The sequence below is a fragment of the Chelon labrosus genome, assembly GCF_963514085.1.
Source record: "Chelon labrosus genome assembly, chromosome: 16".
Taxonomy (NCBI): domain Eukaryota; kingdom Metazoa; phylum Chordata; class Actinopteri; order Mugiliformes; family Mugilidae; genus Chelon; species Chelon labrosus.
The window spans coordinates 9,568,389-9,581,404 of NC_140349.1; the positions used below are offsets into that span (position 1 = coordinate 9,568,389).

General features: G+C 41.3%; 1 protein-coding gene across 2 annotated transcripts; it reads right to left on the reverse strand.

Annotated features, from left to right (window-relative positions):
- Positions 1 to 1,863: 1,863 nt before the first annotated feature.
- LOC311501553 (homocysteine-responsive endoplasmic reticulum-resident ubiquitin-like domain member 2 protein) lies at positions 1,864 to 10,779 on the reverse strand. 2 transcript variants are annotated; one of them, XM_084563439.1, is made up of 9 exons: positions 10,717 to 10,779; positions 9,969 to 10,272; positions 8,891 to 8,968; positions 7,332 to 7,442; positions 7,010 to 7,134; positions 5,735 to 5,848; positions 5,336 to 5,623; positions 4,635 to 4,749; positions 1,864 to 2,592 (listed from the first exon to the last, which is right to left on the reverse strand). In XM_084563439.1, the coding sequence occupies exons 2-9, from the start codon at positions 10,113 to 10,115 to the stop codon at positions 2,425 to 2,427; spliced, it is 1,146 nt and encodes a 381-aa protein (XP_084419565.1). In that variant the 5' UTR covers positions 10,116 to 10,272; positions 10,717 to 10,779; the 3' UTR covers positions 1,864 to 2,424. The 2 variants fall into 2 exon arrangements, with proteins under 2 accessions (XP_084419565.1, XP_084419564.1); XM_084563438.1 differs by having other exon boundaries at positions 7,332 to 7,445.
- Between the last annotated feature and the right edge of the window lie 2,237 nt (positions 10,780 to 13,016).

Below are 13,016 nucleotides of genomic sequence, written 5' to 3' on the forward strand. Positions count from 1 at the left end.
TTAAGTGGAGCAGAAACCTTGGTGAATTCATGTTCAGTGTCAGCCCGGACAAAGGACGCACAACACAAACCTGCATCAGCAGCCACTGAATGCCTGGAGGAAGTAGACTTAGACTGCTTTGTAAGCCACAATACAAGAAGTTGCACGGAGCAAAGTTTAAACACTTTTCAAGTTTGCTCGTTGAATACTGTGAAAACCTTTCTTTCGGAAATGTGAAGGCCTCGGTCTGGGAGTGAGAACAACTGTAACTGTGCTTTGAGTTTTGCTTTTATTAAACTAGTTCCTCATGAACATCGCCAAGGAGGGGACAAGGTTCCACTTCACAGCACCGCCAGAAAGGAAGAATCCAATTATCGCTGTTATTCCAGCAGTCGATTCCTGTTATTTGTTCATTGTTTGTCTTCGACGTTTCGTTGCTGATTCTCCTGATTGCTCCCAGTTTTCGAGCAGCGTGAGCTCCAATCTAGATGCAGCGCGGGCTTCCACCCCATGCAGCCACGCCAGACTCTTTTCTTCTCACTTCCAGGTTGTGTATAATAAACAATGATCCAGCCACAAAGCACTGAGAGTTGTCAAGATCTCCATAAATATAATAAAGACCAGTCATGTGACAGTCTAAAGTAAAACAAAGCATCAGTTACACCTATTACAATGAATGTAGTTTAAATAAAAATCAATATTGTTATTGGTTCATGACATGGTAAATTTAACGGCAACATACATTTTCATTAATTTATTTGTCCTGCACGAACTCCTTGATTGTTAGTGTACACCGATCAGCCACAACATTAAAAGTGAATAACATTAATCATCTTGTGACAATACAATGTTCTGCTGGGAAACTTTTGGACCTGGCATTCATGTGGATGTTACTTAGACGTGTAGCACCCACCTAGACCAGACCAGGCACCCCCACCCCATAGCAATGACACTCCTTGATGGCAGCAGCCATCCCCAGCAGGATGCAGCCTGACACAGGCACACACACAAAAACGGTTTAGGAACAATTAAAAAAAAAACATGAAGAACAGCACAAGGTGTTGACCTGGCCTCCAAATTCACTAGATCCCAAACTGATCACGTATCTGTGGGATGATCCACAGAGGCCCCTCCCCTCAACCCACAGGACCCAAAGGCCCCCACTAACAATATTCTGTTGTTATTCAATTATTTCTTCTTAAAGGCCTGGACAAACCAACGTCACAGAACCACTGGCAACAATGAGCACAGGTGACTGTAACGTCACCCGTGCCTGGACCAAAGAGCTGCATCTGAACACACCACAAAGGCTACAGCCATCAACCGAGCTCCATTAGCCTATTCTGGGGACGCCGTGTGGCTTTTATCACAGTAAGGCAGAGCACAGGTGTATAGATGAAGTGTCCCAGTTAGCCATGATGAGCTGGGGCCACAGCTAAGAGACATGTGCCATGGAAAAAGGTCCAATATGGCAGTGCTTCTTTTGACATTATAACATTCATTCATTCATTCATCTTCTATAACCGCTTATTCATGTTAAGGGTCGCACGGTCTGCTGGAGCCTATCCCAGCTGTCATCGGGCGAGAGGCGGGGTACACCCTGGACAGGTCTCCAGTCTATCGCAGGGCTAACACAGAGAGACAGACAACCATTCACACTCACATGCACACCTACGGCCAATTTAATGAGCATGTCTTTGGACAGTGGGAGGAAGCTGGAGTACCCGGAGAGAACCCATGCAGAAAGGCCCAGTCGGCCCATGGATTCGAACCCGGGACCTTCTCGCCGTGAGGCAACCACCTCGCCACTGTGCCGCCGCCGACATTGTAACATTTATAAAATAAATGCTCAACCCTTCAATCATTTCAAACCGTATGAAAGAATTAGTGGTACACCGTTTCACTTTAATAATAAAAAAAATAATAATAATCACATTTCAGTAGCCAGCATCACTCTGCGTTACACTTCAACACAATACAAATGTGTTTGGACATGTTTTATAAAGTCATGTAAATTAATATTTTGGACGACAGTGGTCCTTTCTTTGTGATATAACCACTATTATTACAATAGAAACAAAACTATTTCAACAAATATTACAAAGAATAAGCTAATTCATGAGTGGCGCTGTACTTATTATCCGTTAGAAATCTGCCTGCTGTCTGTGTGTGTGCACAAGGCATCGCTAACAACCCTTGTGCATAGCAGTTAAACTAAGATTCAGATTAAAATAAAATAAAAACTCAATATAAACAACGTATTTTTTTTCCTCCTTTCAGGTCAAATCGGTCATTTGTGTTTTCGGCTCAGAGTCCCATATATTAAGCAGACTTACTGGGAAACTATAACACTGCATTGCAACAGAAACAGTCTCCCTAAGCAGGCGGGATGCATACTTCGTCCTCTCCTTAAAGACAGAAAACACTCCGGTGGAGGACAGTGGTTCAGTTAGCAGCGTTCGGGGGCCCCTCCGGGATGAGTGACATGAAGAAGGTAATGATGAACGACCACGTGGAGGAGAAGAAGCCTGTGTTTGGGACGCTGTTAGGATCTTCCGCTCCCTCCTCTCCACTCTCCCCATCGTCATCCGAGCCGTCATCCATCGCTCCATCCTGTACAGTCAAATTAGAAGTGAGATATGATTCATGCTAGCATGCAGTCCGTTAGATTAGAGACTGGACTATAAAATGAGATATGTCTGTTAACTACTGCAATAACTCCCCAACCTGGAACAATCATGATCGTCCATTAAGGTTTTAACAACAACAGAACAGTGGTGGGCCGTCGGGGCCAGCAAAGCCTTCTCTGCTGGTCCAAACTTAATCAAAATCACACTTAGATTTTAATATTTTCCCATTAATCTCATTAAATTATTCCCAGTAACCTATTCTTTTCATTTCATGGCTCGTCTGTCTCTCAGCTGCGGTGCTTCTGAGAGCGGTGCCACATGGAGCTGTGATATCCGACCACACCAGACTCACTCTCGTTTTCGTTTAATTACTACTGCGCACTGCTCTACCTCCACCAGTTACAAGGACATGTTTGATTACACACTGTACTTGTTTTATTTGTTTGTTTTGTTTTCTTACAACTCTCACGGTCTCACGGTACCGCTTTACGGAGCGGCAGGCATGGCAACTGGTAGTTGTCTTTATGTCACATCCTGTTTCTACAGCATAAATAAAACTTATTCCAAAAAAAAAAAGACACTTGATGAAAGAAAACAAAAAAAAAATAATAAAATGAAAATCTGACATGTATTTTAGTTTGACCCAAGTCCCATCCACTAACATGGAGGAGGTGGAGCTTATGACCTATACTGCCGCCAGCCACCAGGGGGAGCTCTACTTGCTTTGGCTTCACTGTTGAGGACGCTGTTCTCTTAACCAATCACATTTCAAGTTCGCATTCTTATGCCTTCTTTGTGCGTCATCGTTTTCGCGTCCCCTGATTGGACGGTCAGAGAGCCGCTAACGGTTCATGTTCATCTGTTGCAAGTTGCACAAGCAAACCGTCCCCATTAACGTTTTGATAAGATATTTTTTGAACACACGGTGAGGGAAGGAGGACAGGCTATCGCTCTGGCTTAAGATCTTCTCAGAAAGACATTTTCACGACAGACTTTGAAGGAAAAGCTGGATATTGCGAGGAAAGGCCGCCCAACCCCGGAGCTAGCTAGCTGGCTAGCTAGCCTGACCCAGCCGGAGAAAGGGTGTGTCCGCGGCTTTCCGGCCAGCAACTATGAGCGCTATGAGAAGAACTCTAAATCGTTTCTCAAGTTCTGGTGAGTAAAAATAATTATATTTACATCTTTTTTGTATATTTTTGCCATTTTATTGGATCGACGTTGACGCTTCTGCTATATATTTGACGTACAGTATGTGGCGCTGGTGCGCAGCCGCAGTGAGTGAGAGGAGACGTTTTGAATTGTTTTCATTTTGCTATATGAGATACGATGCAACGTCCTGTTTTATTGCGTCTCCCTCAGACTTGTCATATTCTCTAAATAGGTTAATGGAAATGATGGAGTCACTCAGTTGTCTAACTAATTGGACGATGGCTTGTTAATGTTTTTCGAGATAATTTGTTAATGGAGACTTTGACAGCATCCCTGTTGCTACAGCTACACACTTTAGCGAGGGCACATTAAATTAGGTCGGTAAGCAGACAGTTTACAGCCTGGGCCTGCTTTAGCAGCTGTCTTTTATAAAGACTAAATGACGCCCTGCTGCCAATCAGAATCGAGCATTCACTCAAACCATAAAGTGTTTTAAAAGGAGTCCATTTGGTTCCTTAATGGAGTCAGGCAGCAATGGCACCAAAGTGTTTTCAAGTGGCCAAATGTTAAATAATATGCTCGATTAATCAAGTAACTGGTAGGTTAGGTTATAAAATTACAAATTTTTCCATTGTGACATTCTGTAATTGCCTTTTTGTTGTCAAATGGATCTAGTCTAATCTTGCAACTGGGCTTGATTAGTAGTTTAATAGCTCTCCGTTCATTTTCTTGTTGCAGTTACATACTGTGCACTCTTCTGCTGCTTTTTATACACTGTATATCCTGTAAACATGTGTGTAAAAGTTGATGGCTCGGACTAAAAGCGGCAATAAAAATGTTCCGTGTGATGCTGTGATGGATGAGAGAGGCTGTTACCATTTCTTGTAAGTCGTGGTTTTGTAGCTCTCCATCCACATCGTCCTGATTGGCTCTGTCTTCAGGAAGCTGGAGTTCGTTCTCCAGATTAAAGGGAAACCAGCCAGCCTGGTGCCTGGAGACGAAAACAACACGGGCATTTTAAACTCTTATGCGTCCCACCTTTCGCATTTGACTTATCCAAGTTCTAAAGTGTTGAAATGTGGATAAATGTCTTTAAAATGTCTGTTTTATTTTTCCAAACTTTTCAAAAAGAGAAATCCATAATGTATAACCTACAAATGTTTAACCCTGATTCAATGACTGTATTGGTGCAGTTAAAATAAACTCTAGTAGACATTTTTAGAACAACCGACAAGTAGGGACCTTGAATGCAGCACTGCATGAAGAAAACCTTGCGTATGCGACGTCATTCATCATTGTGGCTTTGATTAAATAAATAATTGATCGTTTAATTACATTTTTTTTCAAAGGAAGATTGTTAAGTGAGTTTAAGTGACTAATGCTGCTTTTACTTCAGATTTAAAGTTTGGAAAAACGTATTAAAAAGTAATCTGAACACATTAATGGCTTTAAATAAGCTGTTTTGTTGTAGCTGTGGCCAGAGGAGGAGTTCTCTACTCTGCTGCAGGTGGAAAGCATTTGATAAAAGCCCCAACTCCCAAATGTCACCTCTATATACACACACAGGGATCACTCACAGGTAAAGCACCAGCATGGCCATCATCACCATGACGAAGCGACTGAAGGATGAGTAGAAGTAGACTATACTGAGTAAGATGGCAGCTCGTGAAAACGTGTACACCCAGTCCAGCCAGTCCCGGTTGAGCTCGTCCTCGTTCAGGATCTCCCCTCCCTGGGCGTTCATCTGGACCTCCTGGTTGCCATGGCGAACCACTTGCGGCCGCTGGCTCAGAGGATCGGGCTGGCTAGACTGGGCAGAGGCCTGATCGGGCCGGAGCTGCTGAGAGGAGGCAGCCAGTAACTGACTAGAGGAGAGAGAGAGAGAACCAGATCGTGAGAACGCTGTTTCCTGCTTTAACAATGCTCTACAAACATTCAACAGAAACGGGAAGACAAAAAAAACATAATGGACTCACTAGTGCATGTAGTATTGCCTGGCGTACAGCTGCTGCCACCACATTAGCGTCATGGGGTTGTAGTAAGCGGGCATGTTTGTGGGAAGGGTAGGCTGTGCGGAGTACTGATTCCAGCTGGAAGAAAGACAATGAAATGTCAAAAACACTGACATGTAATCGACCACATACACAAAACCCTACCTTGTTTTGTTTATGATGAATTATTAATATCAGAGGCCACAACTAATGGTATTAACGGTACATTTGCACAAGCTAATGACCTAAACTTGAACCCAACAGAAGCTATGTGCTGCTGCTCTTTTCATACAGAGAATCTTTACTTTAGTTAATTTTTAATGATTAATGTTCCCTAAGGCTTCATTTACAAGGATTGCCAGTTTATTTGATTACTTTGCAAGGCCTTTTCTAGAAGAGGGTTGCAATGCTTGAGTGATATTTGGCACACAAGCGGTAAACTGAAAACAGTTTCCTGTTCTCTTAAAGACGGTATCTTTTAAAAACGTATTTTTCCATTAAGCCTTTAGTGAATGACCCCTCTATCAGCCCGCTCCTCATGGTGAATCTCTAAATAAAGAATGGTTTGATGTTCCACATTTATTCATTTAGTTCCTTTTTCCCCACATGATGCACGTTGTATCTTCCTGCAGGCGGTGGGGCTAAAAGTTGAAAAAGCAGCAGAAAACAAGAGTGTGTTTTTCGGGATCTTTTTTTTTTTTTTTTTTTTTTACTCTGCATCATTAAATGTAAATGTAAATGTACTTTATTTATATAGCACCTTACATCGACCGATAGGTGAACCAAGGTGCTTTACAAAAGATTAAACAACGATTTAAAACAACACACCGGAAAACAAGTACAGTAATAAAACAAAGCTAAAAAAAAGAAACTAAAAACAATAAATGAGAAGATTAAGAAGAAGAATTTTTTTGCCGTTTCATCTGGCATAAAGAGAAACGACGATCCCCTTAATGTAGAATGAGATTATTCTCGTTGTTTCATCATTTGCCAAACTGAGTTTATTTTTGTGACGCTCTAGACATGATAAATCTCTCGCTGCAGCCTCTACGTAATTCTGACGACACTTATGTCAGGTTTGTGTTGAAAGTGTTGAAACCTGTAAGTTTGCACCTACCTAAAGTAAATGAACCCTTTAAGGTTTCATTTTTTTCCTGTGTTATAAAAAATCTGTAGCTGTTGTAGTGAATCATCTTACAAAAATCCTCTTTACCTCCGCACTGCAGTGGTTATCAAAGTTTCTCCAACCCAAAAGGTTACCTGTGCATAAACTGTGGATACATCTGATGGTAAGGGAAGGGCCCGGCTCGCTGTCTGAGTCCATCGCTGCTCTCTCCTGTAGACGACTGGCCGTCTTGGGGAGGACTATTAGAGTTTTGAAGAGTCTGTAACCAGAAAAATAAGTCCTGCCTGTTAGTTATTAGCGAATTGTCTTGTCTTCAAAGAAAGGCAATGACATTTTTTTTTTTTTCTTCAAATCCTCAGGGAGGTGCAGATTACAGCAGTGAGGTGGATGATGAAAGGGAGTGCGGTGGTGATGAAATGAATGGCAAGGTGTGAGGAGTGTGTGTGGTTGACCCACCGTGGGACCGGCTGTGCTCTCCTGAGGCTTGTTACTGCGGCTGCGGGGGGGCTTTGGGGAGCTGGGAGGGGTTCGAGAAGCGCACACCAGATGGAGCATATGGTACTCGTCCTGCTGTGGAAGCCAGTAGAGTTCATTATCAAACTATCAAAGTACTGCATGTTCTTCTGATTTTTAAAGGGGTACTCAACTAAAACAAAACTTTTCTCAACACTTTAAACTTATTTTTTTTTTAAGTATTTGCTTCAATAACAAAGTAAAGATTGCAGTTACATAAATTCCATCTGCGTAATACTTGTAAACACTGTGCTGACAAATAGACAAAAACATCCACCATTGATTTTTCTCAACAAAATACCAGCCACTTAGAGGAAACCCTGACACATTCAGCCACAAGAGCATTAAAAAAAATAAATTACTTTGGAAGCAATAGAAAGAAAAGAAAAAACTCATTACAGCTGGAATACACCTGTATACTGGTGTTTTGGACGTTGTGCCATCTTGTTTCCATCCACTCTCTAGTGGCCATCATTAATTCACATAAATGTGAGCAGCAATACGCCTATTAGTGTCTTTAGGGCTTCCGTAAAACTGTGACACCACTGGTCACACTGATCTGTGTCTGTATCTGTAACAGCGAAGCCCAGTTAAAGTGCAAATGTTGCTGAATCCTGCTGCTCTCAACATGACTGCTTGTCATGGAGAGTACTATAAACATGACAATGTTTCGCTGGAGGTGTGGCCTGTAAATACAAAAAGTTGCCTGACTCCGCCTATGTAGTGCTAAGTGGTGGGGTGTTCCTTAGGCAAACAACTAGCAGCCCGTGGCGGCACTCATCTGGCATTCAAAGCAGCAACATTTGCACTTTAAACTGGTTTTGCTGTTTGACTGACATATAGATAGATACAGGCGAGGATCAGTGTGACCAGTGTTGTCACAGCTTTATAAAAGCCCTGAGAAAACACTAATTAACCCGAGTGAGTTAGATTAAAAATCCAACCCCTGTACAGTGGCCGTGAATGCTTAAATTAGAGACTGTAGAGACCAAAATTAGTTTTGTATCAGGCTGCAATTCTGCTGTAAAGTTGGGAAGTGACTCACTTTTGGAGTTAGCCTCAAGTGGCCAATTCATCTTCCACTTTGGTTTAATTTTTCAGCCCCAGAGGATGCACAGGGGTTGGACACTAATTTTTGGTAATAATGTCTAACGCTGTTTCAGTTTATCACAGAAGAGTGGAAGTGGGTTGTTCTTCCACACCATGTTCAGAATCATTTCTTTATAAAGCACACCTTGTGTATAGGGATATTCTTACGCTGAAACAGATATGGCCCTTTTTTCAAACTGCTGGAGCCTCACACAGCATCTGGTTTGATCTGAACTGAAACTCAGGGAGCCCAAACAGTTTAAAGATGCCTGCATAGTTACAGCCACATAGCGTAAGCAGCCTGTTAAAGCTGTGAATCAGACGGCCAAAGTGCCTCTTTTTCGCTATAGACTTAATAAATCTAAAATCATTTTGATACACAGTGTATGACACTTAGGCCTAGAAGAACTTACCTTTCTGAGTACATCTTTTAATGTAAAGTGATCCAAAAGCAGCTTTCCAGAATATACCAGCCTCTGGTCTTTGGAGCTCTAAAAATACACAAGCATAACGATAATGGGGTCAAAGAAGAGAAGCTGCACATCAGGAGCAATGGCAACAATATAGGTCATCTAATTTAGTTACGCTTTCTTGAACTAATATCTGAAATAGAAACAAAGACAAACATTCAACCAGGAACACAGCAAACTGTGAAATTTACAGTAGATGATCACCGCATCAAAAGGCACACACCTCAAGTGAGCAAGTAATCAGGATAAGATCATAGTGACCTCAATGGAGATAAGTAGGTCTTAACAGTAGATTTAGCTCTGAGTACAACAAGGTCAGTTTTCCTCTTAGAGCCTACATTCACTGTATGTTCATTCAAGAATTGACATCTCCCTTTTTAAATCCTGGACAGCTTGCAATTGAAAATCCTGAAGCTGTCTCCTTGTTAAATATGTCTCGTTTAATGTTTACTAGCCCCTAGCGTGATTACTCCACAGCTTTACAAGGGTGTGTTTACAATGATTGCATCAGAGCAAGCACAGAGCAGAGAGGAGAGAGAGAGAGAGAGTTAAGTCAGATTAGCGGCGCAACACAACCGGGATCTAAACTCCTTCCCGTCGTTATGACGTTAAATCTGCAAACTCCTTTCAGCTACAGTGAGTCTAGAAACCCAACTCCTTCCACTTCAGAGAACAGATCAAGGTTAATGGATTGTGCCAATGAATGATTATTCGACAATGAGGAGGAAGCTTAGCAGAATCCACACAACAAAGGCGAAGTAAAAATCAAAAACAGTAAAGACAAAATCTACTTCTTCCTCACTAGTTGTGAGTGAAACTGTGAAACTGACACCTTGAGTTTGGGAGGGGCCTTGTTTTTGTCACATTACTCCATGCAGTCAAAGCAAACAACCTGTAAATCCTCCTTGAGCTTCAACAAGAGCGATCAGGTTTATCACCAAGCGGACGGAAATTATCAGAAGGCATATAATTAAAGTGATCACCTCAAACAGCTTTGAGGGGATCAGTGTGAAGCACTCACCGGTTTACTTGGGTACACATCAGACAGGTGGGCTTTGAGTTTCTCCACCGTCCAGTTCTGGTAACAGTTGATTGTCTGGTCATCGTACTTCTGGTTGGGAGCCTTGATGACGAGGATAACGGGACCGTCCACAACAGCTGGATCCATCACTCAAAACCATTTGTCTCCAAGGGAAAACAAAGAAAAAGACCTGGACTACAGTTCCTGTGTAGTGGCTCCAGTCTTGATTGTTTTCTAGTGGGGGGTTCCTGGCACCATCGGGGCTTTTAACGTGTCATTTATTTACAGACGGGGGGGCACACAGCTTCAGGCAGAGAAAAAAAGATAAGAGCATGAGGTTAATTTGACATATTTGTTATATATATATTACAGATGCGTAATAATTTGTGCTACAATCAAGCTAGCAGAAAAATGCCACTAGATATAACACTGCGATATTATTTTTACACAACCAGACAACTGCTTAAAGACAACAACACTGTTATAACGACTTTGTGTAGACGGAGTATATTGTAACGGCACGTATGGTATAAAATAACACTTACTAAAAACTAACGTAAAATCTAGTCAGGGGCATTTAACAACTGGCTAAGCTAACGTTAGCTTCACTACAGTTTCTGCTTTAAATGTCAGTCAGGCCGGAGAGAAAAAGTTGTCACCTAGCACACATAGCTAGTCAGAATATAAACTATTTAAATGCATAATGGCGCTCGTCTAAGATGAGTCGTTCAAGAAATTGTTAACCTACCATGTTTAGCAAAACGTTATCTACTTGTTACTCCAAAGCCTTAGCCGAATCTAGCTATTCTTCTTCGTTGGATTTAGGGAGGTTGTCGACATTGGACGTTAGTATTCGTGACCGCCACCCACTGGACAAAGGTGGTCATTACAACAGAGACATAATGGAAAAAAACGTGGAACTACAGTTTACAAAAACAAACCTTTCTTTAAGTAATTGTGATAATAAATACTGACAAGTAATTAGACTGGGGGAAAAAAGAACATAAAGCTGAATCGACACCTTTTTAAAAACATTGATTGCAAGTGTGTTGCATTAGACTGCTGCATTAAATTAACTAACCAAATAAACAGGCAATCAGTGTATCCCTGCACTGATTGTTCTAAAGCTAACACATTAAAGTGAGCGAGCTGTTCACAAAGTAATTTGCTCTTTAATGTCCCTGTAGCAATAGGAAACAGGAACTCATCGTGTTTTTATTGTGTTAATATGTTTTGTTATTTATCTGTACAACATTAAACAAAGACAAAGATGCATTACATGAAATAGAAACACAAGCTTAAACTGCTCCACATATTGATCCATTTGTCAGACTTGAGATGTCTGATGATGGCCAAGGGCTACTGCAATGGAAAGGATTTAATGTGACTGCCATCTTCTGGTAGCATGGTTTAACACATGGACCTTGTATTTTTCTCTTGAATTTCATAAAACGTTCAAAGATTTGGACACACAGGTCTGCATTCATTTATTTTAAAAGTACTGTACTGAAACAGAAACTGAGGTACTTATCAAGAAGGAGGTAACACTAATGAATATGTCTTAAAAATTCTTCTTTGTTTTTATCCACGTTAATTTTCTGACAATAAACCACATTCAATTCTATAAAATCAGAATAGCCTGTAAATGTGACTCATGACATGCAGGCATCATAAAAAGCGACACAGCATTGGTTAACTCTTCTGCACATTCAAACCACAGCAAATCATATGGAGCGTCTACTCACTTTGTATCAGGTTTTGATATGCAGTGATAATATTGTCAGGTAATGCATTAGGAAGTGGAGACACGTGCAAAGGGAGTGCATTCGTCAGATAATGAAGGTAATTTTTACTTTAACTTGCCTCGACCTTCATTGAGACTCTGACTAGAAATCTCTTTTGAAAATGGGTCAGCCCACTTTCAAGTGACTCATACAACTCAACAGGGCTTCCAGCCTCTTACTGCCCAGAAGTTTCCGTCTGTTAGAGTAGACAGGGGAAATTACATTGTTCATCCTGTTATAATGTCTTTATTTTTTTATTTTTTTCATCATGCACTGCCTGTGAGTGCTGCATATCAATGTAGTTATCATAATATCCATAATAAGTATATGATACCATTGCGAATTGCATCGGTGTGAATCACCCTTCCCTTCAAATTGAAGTCTTTGAGTAGGTGACTGCATTCATTTATTCATCTTTTGTAACTGCTTGTCCTCTGGAGGGTCGCAGGTGGGGGGCTGGAGTCTATCCCAGCTCTTATTGGGCGAGAGGAGGGGTACACCCAGTCTATTACAGGGACAACACGAAGAGACAGACAACCATTCACAGGTGTCTACATCTTGACCTAAATGTCTCATGTTGCCCCAGTTTCCTGGCAGAACACATGCAGGTGGGGTGAACTGAAAAATGAATGCATTATTTTCTTTATTTTCTTGAATTCTGTATAATTTCTTGCACTGTTGTTCATACCAAATACTAGTATTTTCTATATTTTTATTCTCCTGTAAAAACAGAATAGCTTTGCAAATAAACAATGAATCATTTCCTGTAGGAGTTACACGACTAACAACTTCCTACAATGAAAACATCTCTCGCCATGACGTCCATCATGCTCGTCTCACCACGTTGACGTCTTAGATCACTCGCTCTCCGAGGAGACAACGTGTTGACAAGGTGAAGTGCAGCATGGCACTGGCCTGTATGACTCTTATAATGGGACTACATTAGAGACATCCAATATCCTTCATTTCCCTCTCCCGGTGTGAGCACCCATCTATTACCCTGCTTCACAAAAGACATGTTTTTCACGCCCTGTCTCAATTTAGCGGCTGATGATATTGTAATATGCTACGCTCCCCTCCTGCCACTGTTTGTGAGATTTCAAAAGCAGAAGGGGTTAAAATTAGGTCCATATTAACCTACAATCTGATTTCGTTTTTCCATCTCTTCCAAAATTATGTTACAACATTTCTATTTAGATATCTTGCATCATTTGGTCCACTGATGTGCATCAGGAGCTTTTTCAAGAGTGAGTTTCTTTTTATC

Bases quoted from the DNA above. Each gene is read 5' to 3' on its own strand.
- LOC311501553 (XM_084563438.1), bottom strand. From the start codon at position 10,115: ATGGATCCAGCTGTTGTGGACGGTCCCGTTATCCTCGTCATCAAGGCT. The intron at 5,624-5,734 runs GTGAGTCCATTA...TCTCTCCTCTAG, and splicing joins AGGCAATACTACATGCACTA to TCAGTTACTGGCTGCCTCCT. The intron at 4,750-5,335 runs GTGAGTGATCCC...TTTCGTCTCCAG, and splicing joins GCCATGCTGGTGCTTTACCT to GCACCAGGCTGGCTGGTTTC.